Source organism: Pecten maximus, chromosome 3, assembly GCF_902652985.1.
Source record: "Pecten maximus chromosome 3, xPecMax1.1, whole genome shotgun sequence".
NCBI classification, from domain to species: domain Eukaryota; kingdom Metazoa; phylum Mollusca; class Bivalvia; order Pectinida; family Pectinidae; genus Pecten; species Pecten maximus.
Window position 1 is genome coordinate 11552474 of NC_047017.1, and position 24175 is coordinate 11576648.

General features: G+C 36.6%; 2 protein-coding genes and 1 long non-coding RNA gene across 4 annotated transcripts in view; 1 reads left to right on the forward strand and 2 right to left on the reverse strand.

The window, feature by feature from the left end:
• Positions 1-880: 880 nt before the first annotated feature.
• LOC117323213 lies at positions 881-7458 on the forward strand. The gene is made up of 3 exons (XR_004531678.1): positions 881-978; positions 2832-2920; positions 5475-7458. It is a non-coding gene; the product is annotated as an uncharacterized LOC117323213 (long non-coding RNA).
• Positions 7459-7528: 70 nt separating this feature from the next.
• Positions 7529-24175, reverse strand: part of LOC117323212 (alpha-mannosidase 2x-like) — a 131847-nt gene continuing 115200 nt past the window's right edge. For both annotated transcript variants that reach the window (XM_033878273.1, XM_033878272.1), the window contains one exon: positions 7529-13525. In XM_033878273.1, coding sequence (XP_033734164.1) covers positions 10236-13469 — 3234 coding nt within the window. In that variant the 5' untranslated portion in view covers positions 13470-13525 and the 3' untranslated portion in view covers positions 7529-10235. The remainder of the gene's footprint in view (positions 13526-24175) is intronic.
• On the reverse strand, positions 19782-20159 carry LOC117324616 (FMRFamide-related peptides type HF-4-like). The gene has a single exon (XM_033880537.1). It carries the CDS (start codon positions 20157-20159, stop codon positions 19782-19784), a length of 378 nt encoding a protein of 125 aa, XP_033736428.1.

Genomic DNA, 24175 nt, shown 5'->3' on the forward strand with positions numbered 1-24175 from the left:
AAGATTGTTGTTTTTCACTTTGGAAACCTGAACAGATATATATATATATATCATCAAAAACATTCACTACATAGCACGTGCTTCCATCACCTCGATTCATCTCAGGATGTTATTTGTTAAACCTTTTAGTTATATTATAGTACTTGATTTTATTTATTTTATTTATTCTTTTACTTTTACCATCTGTACACCACCTAAGATGTTTTCTAATTAATCATAATAGGCCCTCGGCGAATTAATTATCGGCCGAGGGGGGTCGTTTTCACAACATAACGATATTTATTGTTGTTTATACCCACTATGTTTGTGTCACTGTTCCATGTTCTATGTCTATATGTGATCGTATGTAATTTACCTGTGTCTTGATAAAGGGGCAGGTTGCCTTGAAAATTTGATGATTTACTTGTCTGTACTGTCGTTATTACTACTTGACAATTATATATCATGAGTTCCAATAGTCTGCTTCTATCAAACTTTGGATATGTCCTTGTGTTATTGATGGTAGTGTTCTACACAGGATCTGGTTTTAATAGATAATTGAAGATATGCAGACGATACAATCCAATAGTCTGCTTCTATCAAACTTTGGATATGTCCTTGTGTTATTGATGGTAGTGTTCTACACAGGATCTGGTTTTAATAGATAATTGAAGATATGCAGACGATACAATCCAATAGTCTGCTTCTATCAAACTTTGGATATGTCCTTGTGTTATTGATGGGAGTGTACTACACAGGATCTGGTTTTAATAGATAATTGAAGATATGCAGACGATACAATCCATTTGTAAAAAAAAAAAAAAATTGTTGATCTGTGTTTTCAAAAATAACATTGATGTAAAATAGGCCTCAACATTGATATCTGTAGTAATATTTAATTATCTTATATTTGTTTGATTTCAGGATTGTTACAGCAGGGCCTTACAGAAATCAGACGCTAAAAGACAGAAAGTTCTTCTTCGTATCATCAAACGCCTGGTGAGTATTCAAACTTGGTTGTAAAGTGAGTATTTTAATACTGGGGTCGCAATAAACATGCCTTCCATCCTTTGTGACGACTCAAATTGTCGGAAAACGTCGGGAAAGATGTTGATATTACTTGCTGGTTCAGCATAGTCATATGAAGGAATTGACACGGAAATGATGTTTTAAGAAATAATAAGCAATGTAAATATTGTATTGATGAATTATTTTACATACCAGAAGCATATTCATTCGTTAAGATTGTCTATTTCAAAGAATTCTGCCGGTTCATGCCAGGTTGTTTACATAGCTACAAAATGGCGGCCTCAAATATACTTTCATTTCCTGCGAGATTGTGGAGGTGTTATAACACAATAAAGCTATTAAAAACGATAGAATATATATAATTGAGTAACGTTTATCATCAAAATAAGTAAGAATACCTAAAATATTTTTACACAACGAAAAAAAACCAATATTTTGGCTGCGTGATTACTTGCACACGTGTGACACGTGTCATTTCCCGCGATTCTGCCTGGTGATTTCGCCGTATTTTAAAGGAAAATTGGGTAAAAGACTTTCCGTACTCAGTACTCGTTCCATACGATAATTTTCATTTAGTATTAAGCATCACACAACAGTAAAAGCTTGTTTTATCGACATCTGATGTGATAGTCATATGCTGCAATATACAAAGGACCTACCCAGCATTCACTTCCGGTAGCGACCGCGAAATTTGAATGAGTACGGAAAGAGTTGATGCTTTAGGCAGATTTTTGTACATTTAATTAGTTGTATGTTATTAAGGAAAATAAAAGTTATTGGCTAACGGAAGGGCAAGTGAGCTTTTGCTGTTGTACAGCATCGGTTGGCTGATGGTAGTATGCCTGTCTTTTGTCTATCTGGCATAATCTTTTACTTTAAAAAAATTATCTCAGTAACAAAGAGGCCCTGAGGTCTGATATTGGGCCTGTAGGATGCTGGGATACACAATTTATTTGAATGAATAAACCTAGCCTACTCTTATATTTGAATAAAATGGATAATCAGCCTAGCATCCAACTTCAAAGTTGGTGAGTAGGTGAGTGATGCAGACCCATTGGGCCTTTTGTTGTGTATGAATAGATTTTCTTTCTCAAATTATAGTACATTCATCTAAATGGTTAAAATATCCAAGGTGCAGTAAGGTAGCATACCTTATTGTGTATCCATGTCACAGTAAAATAGCATACATCCTTAAGTCTTCATGTCACAGTAAGGTAGCATACATCCTTAAGTCTCCATGTCACAGTAAGGTATGATACACCCTTAAGTCTCCATGTCACAGTAAGGTAGCATACACCCTTAAGTCTCCATGTCACAGTAAGGTAGCATACATCCTTAAGTCTCCATGTCACAGTAAGGTAGCACACACCCTTAGGTCTCCATGTCACAGTAAGGTATGATACATCCTTAAGTATCTATGTCACAGTAAGGTAGCATACATCCTTAAAGTCTCCACATCACAGTATGGTAGCAAAGAACTCATGTCACAGTAAGATAACATGTGCTTAAGACTTTATCTCAGAGTAAGGTAGCAAATGTCCTTAAGTCTCTGTCACAGAAAATTATGTTAACATCCATCCATAAATCTCCATGTCATTGTAGGATAGCATACATCCTTAAGTCTCTAAGACACAGTAAGGTAACATACATCCTTAAGTCTCCCATCCAAAGTAAGGAATCATACCTCCTGAAGCCTGAACTTTCTTGTTTCACACTTGTGGCAGCAGTAATGAGACAAATAATTAAAAACCTGTCCTACACTGAACTTAGATATTATGACTGTGATGACAGTATGTATTGATGGCTGCCAAAATTTGTTGTAGTTGAGTACTGAAAAGGCACATGTAGATCTGATGAAACAACACGGTGAAGACTTGGCCATGACGATACGTAACCTTGTACAGACAGGAAAGTAAGTATTCCAGTTATTAGTCCCCTGCCGTTTGAAAAACGGGGGGACTATAGGTTTACCCTCCGTCTGTCTGTCTGTTTGTCTGTCCGTCCGTCTGTCTGTCTGTCACGCAATAGTTGTCCGGACAACTCCTCCTAAAGTACTACTCCGATTTTAATGAAACTTGGTATACATGATCAGTATAACATGTAGTTGTGCATCCCACATTTTTTTTTTCCAAAAACCAATTTTCAAAATGGCTGCCGACTTCTCATTGGTTGAGACTTGTCCGGACAACTCCTCCTAAAGTACTACTCCGATTTTAATGAAACTTGGTATACATGATCAGTATAACATGTAGTTGTGCATCCCACATTTTTTTTTTTCCAAAAACCAATTTTCAAAATGGCTGCCGACTTCTCATTGGTTGAGACTTGTCCGGACAACTCCTCCTAAAGTGCTACTCCGATTTTAACGAAAATTGGTATAAATGATCAGTATAACATGTAGTTGTGCATCCCACATTTTTTTTTCAAAAATTCATTTTTCAAAATGGCTGCCGGCTTCTCATTGGTTGAGGCTTGTCCGGACAACTCCTCCTCAAGTACTACTCCGATTTTAATGAAACTTGGTATACATGATCAGTATAACATGTAGTTGTGCATCCCACATTTTGTTTTTCAAAAATTCATTTTTCAAAATGGCTGGCGGCTTCTCATTGGTTTAGACTTGTCTGGACAACTCCTCCTAAAGTACTACTCCGATTTTAACGAAACTTGGTATACATGATCAGTATCACATGTAGTTGTGCATCCCAATTTTTCTTTTCGAAATAAAACATTTTTCAAAATGGCCGCCGGCTTCTCATTGGTTGAGGTGTGTCCGGACAATCCTAAAGTACTACTCTGATTTTAACGAAACTTGGTATACATGATCAGTATAACATGTAGTTTAAAAAATGGGAAATAAATAGTCGCACTCCTGGGTAAGGCAGGGGACTTTGTATTGCTGCTGCAATACTATCCATCCTTGTTGTACTGGGGACATAAACAGATTTAAATAAGTGTGTACAGGTGTGACCTTATATCTAAATAACTTAAAATAAGTGTGTACAGGTGTGACCTTATATCTAAATAACTTAAAATAAGTGTGTACAGGTGTGATGTTATATCTAAATAAGTGTGTACAGGTGTGATGTTATATCTAAATAAGTGTGTACAGGTATGATCTTTTATCTAAATAAGTGTGTACAGGTGTAATCTTATATCTAAATAAGTGTGTACAGGTGTGATCTTATATCTAAATAAGTGTGTACAGGTGTAATCTTATATCTAAATAAGTGTGTACAGGTGTGATCTTATATCTAAATAAGTGTGTACAGGTGTAATCTTATATCTAAATAAGTGTGTACAGGTGTGATCTTATATCTAAATAAGTGTGTACAGGTGTAATCTTATATCTAAACAAGGCATCGCAAACGATACAAATCCCCTCGCGTGCTAACACATGAACTCTGACGCAAAATGGGGGGGGGGGGGGGGGGGGGGGTTATTGCAGGACATTGAAATAACATCAGTTGTCATTTACACTGAACTGCAATAGACATAACCTTAACCTTGACCTTGGCACCCTGAAACACGAACTCGTTCGAGGTATTCCCATATATGAAGTTTGGTCAGGATCCGTTCAAAAATGAAGTCGCAAGAGCGCTGACAAAGATTTTCTATAAATAGTAATGCTGACCTTGACCTTGGCACCCTGAAACAAAAACTCGTTCGAGGTATTTCCATGCTAGACCCATATATGAAGTTCGGTCAGGATCCGTTCAGAAATGAAGTTGTAAGAGTGCTGACAAAGATTTTCTATAAATAGTAACGGTGACCTTGACCTTGGCACCCTGAAACACGAACTCGTTCGAGGTATTCCCATGCTGGACCCATATATAAAGTGTGGTCAGGATCCGTTCAGAAATGAAGATTCAAGAGTGCTGACAAAGATTTTCTATAAATAGTAACGGTGACCTTGACCTTGACCTTGGCACCCTGTAACACGAACTTGTTCGAGGTATTCCCATGCTGGACCCATATATGAAGTTTGGTCAGGATCCGTTCAGAAATGAAGTTGCAAGAGTGCTGACAAAGATTTTCTATAAATAGTAACGGTGACCTTGACCTTGGCACCCTGAAACACGAACTCGTTCGAGGTATTCCCATGCTGGACCCATATATGAAGTTTGGTCAGAATCCGTTCAAAAATGAAGTCGCAAGATCGCTGACAAAAAGTGAACGTACGTACGTACTTACGTACGAACGGAACGCTATATCCCCTCCCCGACTTTCGTCACGAGGGGATAATAAGTGTGTACAGGTGTGATCTTATATCTAAATAAGTGTGTACATGTGTAATTTAAATAAGTGTGTACAGGTGTAATCTAAATAAGTGTGTACAGGTGTAATTTAAATAAGTGTGTACAGGTGTAATTTAAATAAGTGTGTACATGTGTAATTTAAATAAGTGTGTACAGGTGTAATCTGATGTTCAAATATAAAGACAATTTTTTTGTTCTTTATTTTAGTTCTCATGCTGATGTAGCTTTGACGTCTCTTGCGGCTGATATTTTAAAATTGACAGATTTTCATCAGTGACCAGAAAGAAAAGGAGTAGAAAAACTAACTTTGGCTGTGATTGTTTACATTCCATTTTTACCTGATCTGAACAAACATCAGGACTGGACAATAACCCCACTATCTGATGGCCATTGTGATAATGCCAGGTACAGTGTGTGACCAGTGAGATTTTAATTCTAACTTACCATGTACTGGTGTAGTACTGAAGAGACAGAAATCCTGAGTAACTACTGGTGTTTCCTGTTAAGGGTGTATCATACATTTACCGTGGTTATCATAACGTACACCACCTGACAGGCTATATAGGACAGTAACTACTGGTGTTTCCTGTTAAGGGTGTATCATACCTTTACTGTGGTTATCATAACGTACACAACCTGACAGGCTATATAAGACAGTAACTACTCGAGTCTCCTATTAAGGGTGTATCATACCTTTACCGTGGTGACCATAACATACACCACCTGACAGGCTATATAAGACAGTTCACTATTTGTGTCTCATACCTTGATGGCAGTTATCACATATTGTTTAGTTATGTGTATGAAATCTTCATCTAGAGGATATATAAGATTATCCACTTTGTTGTTAAAAGGATCACATCAAAATGAAATATTTATTGTGAATCAGATTAAAAGGATCACATCAAAATCAAATATTTATTGAGTATCAGATTAAACTCGCTTAAATATATTATAAAAACCACATGGATTTAACTATTAAAATACAAGTTGTTTTCTACTGACCTGGCTAGAGACAATTTCTCTTTATCTCGTTTCATGGAGTGTATAAGTTTACCTAGCCTGGGGTTCTGTCACTCGCAGACATTGGGGAAGTTATGACCTCTGTTTTGATACATAAATTCTGTGATTTTTTCAGCCTCTTCAGGGGTCAACTGGAAAACATGCTTGTTCTGAAGGCATGGATATTAAAGTTATATCTGCTGTTTTCCTCCCAATGCTAGTGGTCTTAATCTTACTTCCCTTTGGTATATGACGTTAACATTTTTATACAGATCGAGTGCATGTATACCTAACAATTTACCCGTTATTGTATTGATTGGGAAGTCTAGACCTTGTATCTGTAAGATGATTATCTAAGTTTTATCAATATATTAATGATGTTATTCATTGGCTAATTAAAGTGGGAAAAGTACTAGAACCTTACACAAACATTGCACACCGTTCACCAATGAAAGGAATAGTGTACTCTATTCCATGATATATACAAATGTCATTAAAGAAAGTAAACATTTGTTTTAATGGTTAATTATGGTTTCAAGTTTAAGGTATTAAATATAATTGTATTACTGCAGGTGAGGTATGTGTCTCCCATTTTATTTCTGGATTGATTTTACCAATCATGGTATAGTTTAATTTGAAGGCATGTCCGGAAATTATTATCTATAAGCTTTCTTTATTCTTTTATCTATTTATTAATTTTTCCTCATAATTTATTTCACAATCAAGAATAGTCATTCGCTGGTATATTTTTTCCAAACCTTGCAATTCAAATCACCAACATGGATGACATGAACAAGATATATTTTCTACCTCTTTTAGTAAGTAATGTAAAGCTTGTGTGTCAGAAATGGGTATGAGTGACCCCTTGGGGGTCATCAACAATTATTGCAATTTTTCAGATTGATATACCTGTATTGAGCTGTACTAACAGTTTTGCAATCAAAGTGAATCTGTTGTTATTTAATGGAAAGTGAATCATACAGGCACTATAAGCCTTTTATTTTGGTTTATGTGACAATATTTTCCTGAGAAACTCTCATATTCATTGTATGATCTTAGGGTATACAGTACTTTATGTCCATCCATATTGCACTTTTTGTGTTCAGACATATTTCGATCCAAGTCAAATGAATGCTTGTATGTTATTAATGTGTGTGCAAGAAGGTTGTGAATAAATTTTTATATGAAATAATAATTTCGTTGTTTTGATAAAGAAATTTTCACATGTTGTCATTGAAGTAAAGACAAAAAACATTTCCTTTTCCTTTTTTAATATCCCAAAACCATATTACGATGTTTAGAACAATTTTTCCCTGCCACACAATTTCAGCCTCGAGCTGACAGGCTTACACATTGCAAAGTATAAAACACACAGTACAAAGCATTCTCTTTCATCCTCCATCAACTGGCATACAACAAAATAACCCAAGCTTGTCATGATCACTAGAAACACTGTCAGTTATAAACGACGAGGATGGTTATCCTCAACAACTTTCTCTAAATACATTCTGGGTTAAACTACTGAAAATCAACTGATTTATTTCCAACAAATTTTTTAGTTTGAATAACAAGATTTACAATTGACGATATAACCTCTGAATTTCAAATGATTTACTGATTCCAAAAATCTCCGTCTTGGTAGCGATACACATTCTGATGTCTAGATACATCATACAGTAAAAATGTCTTGTGCAGCCCATTTATTTAGACTGATTAAATGTTTATTGAATCTGTGACAAATGATTTTTTTTTGACATGGAGTTAATTTTCCCTGTCTCATATAATGATGAAAATTCTTTAAAGTATCTTACTGAAGACATTTCAATTGTTAGGTATGAAAAAAATGTGAAATATTCCAATATATATATTTGTCCAGCAGTCATGCATGTATATATAAATTGAATATACAATATATATATATAAGTCTCAAATCAAAATCTACATCACATGTTAGATAAGGTATATAACAATTTTTCGAATTCCATCACTTTCACTCGTACACGATCTTTAAAGACAGACGGAGCACTTGAGATATATGAAATACGGACAGAGACTGTGTAAGCTGCGTGCCTATTGTACTATACTATCAAAGCTAAGCACATGAAAACTGTCCATCTTTTTACTTTTGGTTTCTCTTTTTGACAATATAAAATTTTACTAGTCTCAAGCATACCAAGGGAGACAACTCCAATCAGGAGTAGTAGCCAGGGTGTTCTGAACCAAGTTCCCAGATCAGTATGATTGGTATTTTTCAATTGTCAAAAAAAGGAACCCCAGATGATACTAGTTTTACTTCATACAAGCTTCAACCAAACTTTAAACATCAGTTACAAATACTTACAAAAATATTTCATTGATGAATTAATCTTTACATGTCAAACCTGTAAAATTTAATTCAACAAGGTTCAAAATGAACATGAACATATTTTACTCTCCATTTCGACAAAATACCTTGGAATTTGGATGGTTCAATAATTAATACACAATCTTCACTATAGATGAACACTAATTTCTAACTAGTTCACCTCATGGTCTGAAGTCTGAATTGACCTCAATGTCCAATCTAGTACTCACTGTAAAACATGAAATGTACATTGTGTATAAACTTCCATTGTTTTCCTGGTTGCTATGGATACAATGAATATAAATACAATGAATATTGTTGTATGTTTTATTATATAGTTACATGGACTAACCAAAAAAGTTTGTACAAGGGACAAAATTTGAAAGTTCCAATCCTAAAAAGTACACATGAACATTTCCTGTTCTACAGTCGGTATATAAACATTGGCCATTTGTGATCACAACTCCATGATTCAGAACTTCTCTACAGTTGTACTGTAATTTTCAAAATTAAATTTTCAAAACTTGAACAACACGATCACATCCATGTTAGATGGAGACTGATGAAGCTTTAAACAAGTTAACACAGTTAACAGAACATATGTACAGACTGTATCATTGGGAATCACTTCCTCAACAACACACGATTTAATATGGCACAGTTTAAATTACTGTTTATTCTTCTACTAATATTGCTTATTTATAACAACCAAACAATGAGCTGGAACTTTATGTATATAAACAGTAATTTACAATCCAGGGACGTACCATTACTGGGACGTGAAAAGCATGTGTGGTCTATAAACTGCATAAGGAAACATGAAATGTATTATGCCAATTCTTTTCCTAAATATTTGCAGTCTTTATTTTGGCATTTCAAAACTAGTTCAATAGACCCAGGGAGGCGTAATAACTCACCTTATTTTCTAATGTAAAGATGTCAACAAAAACATACCACTCCACCCTTTTTAATGTAGAGTACCATCTGGGCCCGAAGATGCTCCTGTCCAAATTAGCTATATGTATCAGTTAAAATATGATTTACCTATATCGAGGAGAAAGGATTTAAAAAAAAAGGTTATTTCCCCCTTTGACCTCCATCACTTTGCAATTAGCATCCTCTTTTAGCAATAATTCCTTCAGTTGTTTTTTTGAAGAAATGCTGATGACATGGACAAACTGACGGAGCATCACACCACTAGTTTATATTTGGCCCTTCAGGTGAACGTACAGACAGACGGAGCATCACACCACTAGTTTATATTTGGCCCTTCAGGTGAACGTACAGACAGACGGAGCATCACACCACTAGTTTATATTTGGCCCTTCAGGTGAACGTACAGACAGACGGAGCATCACACCACTAGTTTATATTTGGCCCTTCAGGTGAACGTACAGACAGACGGAGCATCACACCACTAGTTTATATTTGGCCCTTCAGGTGAACGTACAGACAGACGGAGCATCACACGATTAGTTCACTAGGCCCTTCAGCCCTTAAAACTTAAAAACGCTTGTCTATATGATAATTCATGTATATTTCTTATGATCTATATTGATAAAAATCTATTGCTTGTTTGATGAACTGGAATGGCTTGATTAATGTTGTGTACCAAATCAAGGTCACAAGGTCAATTTATAGGAAGATATCTCCATTGGAGGTATAGCAAGTTGGGAATGTGGGCTCCATGTTCTCTTCTCATACATATGAGTAAGAGTTGTCTCCCTTACACCGTTCACAGGTAAATCTTTGAAAAGTGAACTAATTGTCACATTAGAAGCCAGAGAACACTCTGTGCCATCCGAGGGAAGGGAACACAGGTATCCACGACGATGCATCACTAAACTTGTGCCTTGGTAGTCCAGAACCTCGTTAACAAGATTTCGAAGACTAACTAGTGTTATATCACATGGAAGGGGGCCCTGGGAGGGTGTGAACACTCGGGCCATAATGTCAGTGTTTACATGCGTGTACATAGTCACAATAGGCTGTTGTAGGGCCTCCCCTATAGATAATGCCAGCAGAGAGGGGAAGGTTGTCACCCCTGGCTTTGCTGAGTGTGGTTCAGTAAAATGTTCAATTTGTAAAACAAACCTACTGAGTGTGAGTTTATTGTCTTCCACGCCCTCCCCGAGGCCCCGCTCATCGTCGTACAGTAACTGTCTTTCCAGCATGATCTCAAGTTGGCCCTGTTGAAGCCCAGCCACACCGTGTGGTTGGACCGAGTGTAATGTTAGACGACTAAGTTGGTCCTCTAGTATCGCCATACTTGTCATTGGGTAGTAGTTGGCCTCTATACGGAGCTTGGTGTCTGTGGAACGACCAATCAGCTGGAAGCCGTTCTCATCTGTATAGTACGACAAATCTGGATTTTTGATGTTGGTGTTAAACCTCATTATGATCTCCCGATCGTGGAGCTCCTGTGCGTACATGTTGATGAGGTTCTCTATATGAAGACCTCGGCCTTGTGGCCCAGGGTGGTGGTAGATTTGAACGAGGTGCCGGATGTGACGGTATATAACTTCCACTTGAGACATGATCGGCCCTCGGGTTACCCTGACAACAGGAGTGCCCTTCAGTGATGGCTGAGCCCCCTCTGATGTAGGGTAGAAAAGGTATGCACCACTACCTTGTGAAGTGTATTGTAGAAACTCAAGTTGTACATCTGTCATGTTTCCAGTTGCTTTATTCTCTATTTGTTTAAGCATCCCATCCTTGGGACTAAATTCTGCCCGTAAAAAATCATTTTCCAATACTATAGGTCCATGGAAATGTTTCGAGTCACGAGGCCTGTTCTGATAGAAGCGAGTATATGGTGGTACAGATAGTTGTTTTGTATTATAGATGGTGATCTCCGCGGGGAAGGAATTCCCTTTTGTTACTTTGTCTTCTTTATACAGCAAAACAGTTTCTATTGACAAGGGAGATAACTTTTTGAGAAATACTATCTCGAAAACACGTTCATGTACAGCGACCTTAGTGTCCCAGACAGGGTTGATCTGGTGGGGTATAATTTGGTTGTCCGAGTCATGAACAACAAGGTGATCAGTATTTACCAGTAATGTCCACATCTCTGACCGCTCATGCATGGAGGGATTGTACAGCATGACCTTGCTACCGAACTCGACAACAACGATCACCTGTTTACGAGGGAGTGACCGATGGTCACTGTATGTTAGAGTTGGACTAATGATTAGAGGTGTATCTAATCGGCCCTCAGTCAATAGTGTTTGTGTCGCAATCGTCAAAACTTTCTGAGTACTGTTATATGCTGCATTTAGTAGGCGCTCGAAGTCCTCTACAACGTAAGACTTGGATGTACCAGTGATGGCATCATGGTGAAGAAACACACCCAGGTTTCGCCGAGCTTGTTGTAAATGTGTTGCAGTCTCATGATAAAATTTAAACGGTAGATTCCACTTTTTCATATAAGCTATTGTAAGTGTATACAATATTTCTGCCGCCCTCAGATTTGCCTGAACATCCCTTGAGAACTTTTTATCGAACGGTCGGGTTGTATAATATCCTGACCAATATGCATTATTTTTATCAGAATATGGAAAGAAATCACCGCTAAGGGAAGGGAATCGTTCCTTTGAATTTTTCTGTTTAAATATTTCTTCAGATTTCCGCACAGCGTTGAAGTAATCGGACAGTGTTCCAAATTTAATATTGACATTCCAGTCCTCTTTTGAGTTCATGTACTGCATAAGCATATCGTAATTTTGGAACTGCTGGTCCCACTCCGATTCTCTGTCATACCGGAAATCGTCACCCAGTGGAACAAGAATGGTGTTGTACCGATACAAACTGGCCTTAGATTTATACTGTCTATAAAGAGCTGAAGCCAGAATCTCTACGTTTGTTACAGTGACAGGTTTTGAGAAGGATCGCCGGTTGTCACTGTCAGTCTGCCAGAAATCGAACATCAGACAGACATCGGGGCTGGGACCACAGGTATGTTTGGTGCCGTACAACATATACGGCATGGTGTGACACAGGATGTCTGTGTGCCCGGTGGGGTCCCACGCCTGACGCCAGTTAAATTCTAAACTTTTATTCCTCGCTAGGGCGGCCTTTGTAGATTGGTGTATGCGCTGAATAACCATGTTTTCAAGACCTGCACTTTTCCACAAATACGGCATTGTACCGGAATGTCCGAACGGGTCGATTGACCAGCTGTTTACTGGTTTGGTATGGAGATTTTCCTCAAGCCACTGGTGGCCTTCCATTAGCTGGTCAATGACTGAATAGTAATGTGTGCTGGCCTCATCTGGCATCACCCAGCCACCGAGGACGATCTCTAGCTGGCCGCGTCTCACGAGGCGGCGAACCTGAGCCTTGACGTCGTCGTCCAGCTCATTCCACCACATACTCAGAAACACCGTCTCTGCCCAGACGAAGGTCATATTCGGGTAAATCCTTAGTTTAGCCACCATGTTGTTGAGAATATTTTTGGTCGAGACGACATAGTACTCCTCCACAGTGCGTTGCCACCCGGGGTCGTTGTGGCTGTGCGGCACCACGATAACTGTCAGTGGCTCTTTAGAGTCTATTGTTGTGTCTGTTGGAATTATATACTGGCCGTTGCTTTTCATGGCGTAGGTGGTGAGGTTTTTCAATGCCTGCGTGGTGATGGTGGTTGTGGGTTTAACTGTACCCATGCCTTGGCAGACTTCGGGGGACACGGACCGCAACACACGGCCATGGTACGGTGATTCCCGGAAGAGGGGACGATTGCTCTGACCCAGGTTGTCAAGGATAGCCATGAGCTGTGGGTTGCCGAGGACAACCAGGCCGACCACGGCAACCAGGCCAAGGCCAGCCACGATCAACAAGCGTTGTTGGAACTTCATCCCGCACTCATGTTTCCATATCAACCAACAGTCGGGCACCAATGTACAGCTCAATCCTACAACAGACGAAAACAAACACAATGTTGAGTAAATAATAAAGACATGAAGGTATACAAGCTTATGTATACATAACTCTACTAGTGTTTATATTAACTTTCGTGATCTCCTGTTCTCGGTTCTCAGGAAACTGAGATTATAGATCTTCCTGTCCTGCTGTAGTTGTATCTACACACTTTATCCTCATTGCTCTGGGTAACATGAAGCAGGGTTCCTACTAGTGTATATTGTTCAATGAAGTAGTCACCAGCTACTACAAGGAGAGTCCACCACAAAAAAGTGTTTGATTAAGGGATAAACCAAGCAAACAAAAATTCTTTGAAAATTAATAGCTGTGAACTCTTGTTTTAGAAAAGATAAATCTTAGCGGGAAAAAGGCAATAAAATAGCTACAAAAATTAAACTTGTCCAGTTTGTGGAAAACTTTTTAATAGCCCCAAACATAAGTAGATTTTAAGAAATTAAGATATACAAATAATAAAACACAACGTACAGTAATTATACATATGTCAATGTCTGCTACAACATTGGGCTTTTTGTTTTGTTTTACACCCTTACAACTGCTGAGGTCGGATCAAGATGGTTTGGCATTTTAACACAAGGAGAGTTTTAAAATTGCACCTCCAAGTTTTTACAAAACTGCTGATTTGTTTCAGTTCTACGATTATTTATTTATTCATAAAAACGCATGCAACCTGTAGATGCGATGTTGCTCTGCTTTTTTCAAATTTATTGCTGGAGTGTAATGATAGTAACCAGGGCCTCTGGTGTACAGTTAAACTGAATAGTCTAACAAAGTTAACAAGAAGTTACAAAGTAGGGCCATATATCATACAGGTTTTATGTCTGGAAAGTAGAACAATACTTCAATACAAATAGAAAAGTACAGCACAGGGCTGAAGTTTACACTTTCTTTTACAGTTACTTCTCTAACAAGTGACACTTAACTACAATTACATGTCAAAAGTACACAGGAGGGCTGTATGTGTGTTTTTTCTTATTATTTTTATTGAAAAAAAAACAACATTTCATAGAAATGTACAAAGTGGGTCCATATATTATACAGTTTACACTTCACAAATACAGCTTCAGTCCAAACAGACAAAGCATGGCTGTTTCTATTTTTGCAGACAGAAAAGCTAGGGTGGTATACAGATTGCTAAGGTTCTGGTTTGAACAGGTTAAACTCTGCAGACTTGTTACATGGCCATGGTGCCTCTGTGCGATACAAGTTTAAATGAGTCACACCTCAGCGAGGCCGCAGTAATCATTTATCTCTTCAAAAAAACACAAGATCTTACCCAGAATGTCATAACAAATGTCACTCTGAGGAGATCACAGAAGCAGGAAATGAAATACAGACTTGAGTAAAAAATTCAGTACTATATATATATATAGAATCCTCAATTTAGCAGAGTTTGATAGCTCATTACTTAAAACTGAGAAATTCTAACTTGTCATGTAACATAGCGATTGATTGGTCAATAGAAATAATTCGGGACTGTATCAGAGTTTGATAAGCTAATATATAAAACTTAATCAATTTAATCGAGATGAAGATTTATATGTACATAGCATTTGATATTGATTGATAGAAATGATTTGAAACTGCATCAAGAATTAATAACTTAATTAATACTTAAAAAATCATTGATTCAGGATGTAACATAGCTCTTGATTTGTTGATAGAAATGATTTGAAACTGCATCAATAAGTAATTTTTGTTGTCTGTGAGGGTCCAGATGAGAAATAAGTAATTTCCTTTGTTATTGAGGCTCCAGATGAGAAATAAGTAATTTCCTTTGTTATTGAGGCTCCAGATGAGAAATAAGTAAATTCTGTTGTCTGTGAGGCTATAGATGAGAAATAAGTAATTTCTGTTTTCAGTGAGGTTACAGATGAGAAATAAGTAATTTCTGTTGTCAGTGAGGCTATAGATGAGAAATAAGTAATTTCTGTTGTCAGTGAGGTTACAGATGAGAAATAAGTAATTTCTGTTGTCAGTGGTTATAGATGAGAAATAAGTAATTTCTGTTGTCAGTGAGACTTCAGATGAGAAATAAGTAATTTCTGTTGTCAGTGAGGCTTCAGATGAGAAATAAGTAGTTTCTGTTGTCAGTGAGGATACAGATGAGAAATAAGTAATTTCTGTTGTTCGTGAGGCTATAGATGAGAAATAAGTAATTTCTGTTGTCTGTGAGGGTCCAGATGAGAAATAAGTAATTTCTGTTGTCTGTGAGGTTACAGATGAGAAATAAGTAATTTCTGTTGTCAGTGAGGTTACAGATGAGAAGTAAGTAATTTCTGTTGTCAGTGAGACTAAAATGAGAAATAAGTAATTTCTGTTGTCAGTGAGGCTACAGATGAGAAATAAGTAATTTCTGTTGTTAGTGAGGCTATAGATGAGATATAAGTAATTTCTGTTGTCAGTGAGGCTTCAGATGAGAAATAAGTAATTTCTGTTGTCAGTGAGACTTCAGATGAGAAATAAGTAATTTCTGTTGTTGGTGATGCTATAGATGAGAAATAAGTAATTTCCTTTGTTACTGTGGCTCCAGATGAGAAATAAGTAATTTCTGTTGTCGGTGAGGCTACAGATGAGAAATAAGTAATTTCTGTTGTCTGTGAGGTTACAGATGAGAAATAAGTAATTTCTGTTGTCGGTGAGGCTACAGATGAGAAATAAGTAATTTCTGTTGTCAGTGAGGTTACAGATGAGAAATAAGTAATTTCTGTTGTCAGTGAGACTTCAGATGAGAAATAAGTAATTTCTGTTGTCGGTGAGGCTATAGATGAGAAATAAGTAATTTCTGTTGTTGGAGAGGCTATAGATGAGAAATAAGTAATTTCCTTTGTTATTGTGGCTCCAGATGAGAAATACATCTGTTGTCCGTGAGCTACAGAGGAGAAATTACTCTATGTATAATCACAACCCATATTAGTTGACTACATTAGGAAGCATTAATTCCCAATTATACACCAGGTATATATCGACTGAATTTTGTAATTTTGATCCATTTACATCAGAAATAATACTGGTTCATTTAGAAAGTGTGAAATTTATTTCTTTGTTAAAGCGTAATTGTAGAAATTCAATATACGGGTAATAACGATTTTAAAACAGAAATTAGCTACAGTATACTTACTTAATTGCCAGACCTGAGGGGACTTAAAATGAGCATTTGTATCAATATTATTTTAGGCTTTTCCTCTGAGACTAATTTAGTTTTTAAATATTTGGTATACAGACTTACATCAACAATATTTCTACAGAAATTCTAAACAAACATGCAGAGAATTTGTTGACACAGATGTTTTAAGAGTTGTGACAAAATACGAATACCAGCTGCTACTATTCCGATATCAGCCTAAACATGTATACCATGTTTACCCCAGTCTACCAATAATTCCTAGATAAACAACGCTGTCTGCTCCATCATAATTCATGATTAGTTACGATTTACAAAAAGGCTTAGTTCCTGAAGAGGTGTTCCCTAATCACAGATCCAGTCCTCCATCAACTATCACTAATCACAGATCCAGTCCTCCATCAACTATCACTAATCACAGATCCAGTCCTCCATCAACTATCACTAATCACAGATCCAGTCCTCCATCGGCTATCACAGCTACAGGACAAACATGGAATCTCTGGGGAATAAAGCCACCTCAATGGTCGGCAATAGTCCATCATCAATCTGGATACACAGGTATTAGGAAATATATATAGGATCATACAGGGAGGAGTAAATGTCTGATGTCATTGAGTAACTAACTGCCCTTCTCTACTCGCCTATTCCACTCAACACAGATTTTTTTCACCAATACTGGTCCTATTGTCCCTTCTAGTTGATATATTGACTCTATCTCTGTCCCCAAGTTCTCCCTTCTGGAACATATTGCCCCTACAATGAAAATCCCATGCCTGATGGTAGAATATTGCCCCTGCCCCCCAACGTTGCCCATTCCTATTGAAATATCCTACTTTCTTGCTACTCAATGAAATGTATTGAAAATCCAATTGAGCCCCTTATAGTTCCTTTATGTACCAGAGAGGCAATGCAGTCCACAAACTGAACCCTATTTTGATTTAGGAATGGCAATAAAAAGAAATTGATATGGAACTGAAAACATACTCCTAGTTTTGCTGTGATGGATTGCTTACCAACTTTAGTATAAACTTCAATCTTAATTCTATTTTAACATTTAAATTCATTCTCAGATCTCTTGACTGATATTCTAGCTGCCAAACCAACCATTACTTTCATAATGTTGACAGACATGTCACAATACAGAGAAATGTTCCCATGGTAACCAAAATCTCCATAACAGCCACCTGACCCTACCTCACCTTCCTGTCCCTCCCGGCTCCCACCCTCTGAGAGGCTCCTCAGTCTCAGTAAAACATCACATCCCTGATACACTGGTGCTCTGTATACTTCTGTACACATCTCCTTAATATCAATCTTACATTTCTTTCCTATTCCTTATAAACTAAATAAAGCAAGAGGCCCATAGGGCCTTAAGACACATGACTTTCATCACTGTCTGCAGTTCACTTAAAACACAAAATATGTAAATAACAAGAACTTAACAGGTACCTTTACATGTCCCTCCCCCCCCCACCCCCACCAAAAAATACCAGACCCATGATAAATCTAGATAACCAATATAATAAAAATTGCACAATATTTAAATGTTGAGCAATCAGAGGCCACAAAATGACACCATTTGTTTTAATCATAAACACCACAGTTGTTTTCGTAATGTCATATAGTATATTCTATATCTGTAAAATTTCATTCCAATCAAGTGATATATTTATATTTCAACCAATCAGATGACAGGAAATATTGCAGCCATTTTGTTAAAATAACCAAATTAAAGGTACGCGAGTGATCTTTGTTCAATGATAACCTACATACCAAATTTTATTAAAATCAGGCAATATTTAAATTTCAACAAATTAGAGGCCAGGAAACAGCAGACATTTTGTTAACTACAATTATGACCACAGCAGTTTTTGTAGTAACATATATTTCATCCAGATCAGGTAATATTCATGCATTGGTCATAATGAAACCAAAGTTATACACCTAAATACGAAATTTTATCAAAATCTGCAGACAATATTCAAATTTTGACTAATCAAGGTCTTGAACAATTCTGAATAACCCTTTTTTGGCCTTGCCCCTCCTGGGGGACCTCGGGTATTATCTGCCACTACCTGACCACTCATCCTTTTCCTTCCCTTGCAACTTTCTGTTCAGCATTTATATGCCTCTATCATTTTCCTTTTCTCACCTTCCTTCCCTCTCCTTGTCTACTGGCTTAATTCCATTAGGTATTGTGTAGTGTCTTCTTCCCTATTTTATTCCTTCCCATCTCACAAAGCCTTTCATTCCTTCTCTCTATCTCCTTCTAAATACAGGTACCATCTCTCTCCCCCCCCCCCCCCCCCCCCCTTGACACCTTCTCATACATCTATTCACATACATGCAAAATTCCCTTATTCCTTTGTAATCCAGCTCTCCTTCTCCTCTCAATCCTTCCTTCCTTTACAAAACCTTATATATGTCCAATTACATTCTGTTCCTCCTCTCTCAATTACTATTACCAGATTATGGAATGGGAGGGGGTGAAGGAGGGGGTTGGAGGGGGGAGGATCACTCCTCTCCCCCCTCTAGTTATAAGCCCCTAGCCTCCGATATCTCCCTTGTCAGACCTTGATCTATATGCTGATGGAAAGTTAGAGCATTTATGATCACATAACACGTATGGATTGGAAATGGTGCCTTTAACATTCCTAGTGTATGTGTTAGCTATGTACACAGACACCGGAGATAAGTCTTTCCGTTTCATATATTTCAGAGGTTCTTGCCTCCAAAAGTGACAGACATTTTGTACAACATACAAGCTGGACTACGGCAAGGCCTTACAAAGTTAATGTTTGTTTCCTGTTGCTAATGTTGTTATTACTATATTTCATGTTTTATCTGTTGTGATTATGTAACTTAAAACACAATCAACATTCAAACTCCAGTGAGACAACATGTTTCACTTCTATAATTGTAAAATGTCTTAACCTTTTCTTTAGGCCTCAGTCATAAAACTTAATAAGGGTTTAGTTTTGCCTTGCATAGTGATAGCAGTAAATGTAAAACACAACAATAATTTGGTTTTGCCTTACATACAGCTTGTTTATATTACAATTAAAAATGTCAGGGGAGGGGGCACTCCATCAAAATGTTACAATCAGACGCTGTTTTGTACTGGAGAAAGGGTCGATCTGTTTATACTGGAGAAAGGGTCGATCTGTTTTATACTGGAGAAAGGGTTGATCTGTTTTATACTGGAGAAAGGGTCAATCTGTTTTATACTGGAGAAAGGGTCGATCTGTTTTATACTGGAGAAAGGGTCGATCTGTTTTATACTGGAGAAAGGGTCGATCTGTTTTATACTGGAGAAAGGGTTGATCTGTTTTATACTGGAGAAAGGGTCAATCTGTTTTATACTGGAGAAAGGGCCGATCTGTTTTATACTGGAGAAAGGGTCAATCTGTTTTATACTGGAGAAAGGGTCGATCTGTTTTATACTGGAGAAAGGGTCGATCTGCTCTGACACTAGGTACATGTCAGTACAATTTAACATCAGCATTTTTTCTAACGTCTTTCAACACTGTTTTCTCTGTTAATATAAAGAATTGACATGCATCCCTTTGTTCTTCAGAAATCAATTTCTCTTATTTACATTTGTCCCAACTGTTTCATAAATCGGTCAAGTTGAGTTAATTAAAAGGCAGTTTTCTCTGTGATAAGACATTATCTAAACCTGGTTACAAAAGAACTGTGCATGTCTAGCAAACATTGCCAGCTATTCACCATCACAGAATCATTGTGATCTCTTCCCAGGAGAATCACATGACAGTCACATGACAGATATTTATAGAGAGATATTAATAAGTAGAAACATATTGTGTCAAAATGAAATTTTATCAAAATTGTAAAGGAATTCAAACATTAGTTTTAAATTACATGTAGTTATGACATATTTTGTTTTAGATAATAAAACAGGAATTTAATTAAACTTGATATATATATTGAAGATGATAAATGAAATATAATCATAATTACATTTTAATTGATATAAATAAGAGAGATATATTTCAATGATTTACTTAATACTTAAATTCATAATGCAAGTATTTTTTTACTGTACATACTATGGGCCAGCCAGTTTGAAAAAACAACAACTTTTATTGAAACATTTCTTCATCAATCACAAAATAACTATTCCTGACTCTCAAAACTTTTGAAAGTTCAAAACTAGAAAAAAAATATTACAATATGTTTTAAATTGAAAATATCATTTCAAAATTTCCTGAATAAATTTAATTTTAAACACAACACTAAATTTTGGTTTTGTTTTGTGTGTGTGATTTTTAAATGGAAATGTTATTTACACAACACTACTGATATATTTTGGTGTAAACATGCCATCATAGTTACAAGGTTTTACCTGGTTTCTTGTTTTTTCCACTCTTCATCATAATAAGATGTTACAGTCCCAGAGTACACTACACGAATGAATTCCCTCTGAATTAGGCTACACTGATCAAGCCCCTGGGGTAAGAGACCCGTACGAAGGCTGTACACCAAATCCCCTGGCGTGGGGAAAAGCCTGTGACCGAGGGTTCTCAGCACAAGAGTTAAGTCCGCAGTCCTAACTACCACTGGGTCGGAATTAAACACTAATTTACAGAACTAACCCAAAATGTTTGAAGTTTAAAGGAAAAATCCAGGACATGTTTTTCCCTGTATAATCCTGGCTATATCCCACTTCTAACATCAAAGTGGGGTGTACTAGTGTCCCCTGGTAAAGTATCCGAGTGATCGGGTCTGAGTCCCTCCTCCACTATCAGGGACCGTTCAGCTCGGGTTTATTTGAGTAAGCTCTGATTTCTAGCACTGCTGCACCTCCCCACTAGATTGTGTTACCTCTGTGGGTATGACTGGAGGCTGTCTGTCATCTTTGACAATCATTCTCCATTAGTCTGCCTGTGATTTTTCAACACTATAATTTATACAGTAGTATCCCATGCTGTTTACATTTGTAGTATGGGGTAAGATAGTGTTGTGACGCTGAAGGCCTGATTCCTATCATTTCACCCTTCTTATAAACTACTCACTGACAACATCTCCCCCCTACTATACCCCCTCCTATAGCCTTGCTTCAAAGTTTACCCTAACCTAAACAAAGTCCTTTTCTGCCCCCATATATAGTCTCCCCACTCCAATAGAATCGTGAGGGAGAAGGGGCAGCTTCTCTAATGCACTTCAAATCTGTCTCCTTTCCTTACATCAACTCCATTTACTATATATCAATCCCTTTCCTCTCTATATCAGATATATATATATATGCTTTAGTCACCATTCCTCTCTGTATCAGACATATCATCTTTCCTCTCTTATTATAACTTGTACAAAGGTATTTAATGTTAATAACTGGCATTCTGACTGTGTACAAAAAATCATACAAATAATAAAATTAGAATGATAAAAAGATGCATTCTTGATATTTTCTGTAAACTTAATGTCTTAATGTTATAGCAATTCATTTTATATATTCCAAATTGAAGGTCATAATAATCATTTAGCCCTAAGGCAAAGGTCAATATGATCATTTTTGCCCCAAGGTGAAGGTCACAATGATAATTCAACATAAAGGTGAAGGTCACAAATATGAGTAATATCCCAGGTGTAGATCACAAGACGACTAAGAAAACTAGAATCATGTTCTTACATCGTATCTTGTTTCTCTCAGTCAGATTTGTCGGACAAATTTTCTGGTGTGATATGAGGAAAGTCACATGGCCCTACAGATGCAGAATGTAGATATATACAGAGGAGTTGACAGATAGAACAAATAGAAAATACATCTAACAGCAAAAAGTTTCACATTCCAAACAATATTTGAAAAAGAAAGTGAAAGTTGAGGGACAAAAAGTTAAATAAAATCCATCATTTTACAGAAATTGCAAAAACTATCAAGTTTGAAGATGAGGCTCCTAACAGAAAAATGTCAGGGTTAAAGAATTGTTACTGAGAAGTCAGAGTTAAATATGCAAGATGTATGATGTGCTGGTGGGGTTCTGGATAAGGTGTGAAGTGTGGCGAGACAAGTCTATATAATCAAGGAATCTATAGTCTGACACCCTGTCAGACAGAGTCGGGATAAACTTCTTCATAATTATCACAACATTGGGGAATCAATTTACCCTCAAGGTGAAATATTTAACTAGAGAAACTTTCAATGCAGTCTGCTTCCTTCGTTAACAAATTTCTAAAAAGCTAATTACCTTAAACATGATATATTTCTTAGAATGCATCAACTGATGATTTTGAAGAATTAAATTAAACTGTCCAATTTCTCTCAAAACTGAATCTATTTGAAAGTTTTAAAGTAAACGTTCCTTGAAATTATCAATATTTCAATAATATTGACTACATGTACATGTATCAGGTATATGTGTTTTGCTGTTCATGGATTTTCTGAACCATAATCAGTTTTGATAAAAACATTTTGTTGCTTTCATTCTGATCAGAATGCAACACCATATCTAGATATATTGTAAATGGAAATATTTCTTCTCCTTCAGGATTTAAAAATCATATTTCCCACCATCAAAATATATCCTTCAAATTACAAATTAATTAATTCAAGGCAAGAATGGTAAAAGTGAAACGGGCAAAAGTTGTAAATTTTTTTCAGTTATGATAATGTACAATGATTAAATGAAACTATATAGATGGTTTTTAAGGAGAAATTACTTGTCAGACGGGTGATGAATTCTGTAACATCATTTCAGAAACATTGGAACAGTTTTCCTAGCCGGAAAAAATATTCCGTCATATTAATGAATTGTACAATTACATGTACATGAAGCCCTTGTTTTTTAGACATTCCAGTCGCTCAGAGACATAATGTGGAATCAATAGAAGGTAATATATGTAAACTCCATCGTTTTAGTTACTGGTACGGCAAGCCACTTCTACGCTCACAGAATACCCAATATCACAAATTGTAGTTTAGTCGACAGTCCTCTGTCTTCAAATGGAAGTAATTCAAATTCATAAAAAAATGTCTACGAAAGTCATTATACATTCAACAAGGCAAGGAGACAATACTTGTTCATGAACTCTGATAGACAAATGGATTCCAGAAAGAATTGAAGAATATTACTTTTCCCAGATTAACTGACAATGGTTACCATGGTCCCTAAATACTATATCGGTTGAAATCTGTATTAGTTCAAATCTGTGTACTGTATTAGTTCAAATCTGTATACACTGTATTAGTTCAAATCTGTGTACTGTATTAGTTCAAATCTGTGTATTGTATCGGTTAAAATCTGTGTACTGTATTAGTTCAAATATGTGTACGGTATTAGTTCAAATCTGTGTACTGTATTAGTTCAAATCTGTGTACTGTATCGGTTAAAATCTGTGTACTGTATTGGTTCAAATCTGTGTACTGTATTAGTTCAAATCTGTGTACAATATTAGTTCAAATCTGTGTATTGTATTAGTTCAAATCTGTGTACTGTATTAGTTCAAATCTATGTACTGTATTGGTTCAAATCTGTGTAC

What these genes read in the sequence shown, in the direction of transcription:
- LOC117324616 (XM_033880537.1), bottom strand. Translation starts at nt 20,159, where the DNA reads ATGTACCTAGTGTCAGAGCAGATCGACCCTTTCTCCAGTATAAAACAG.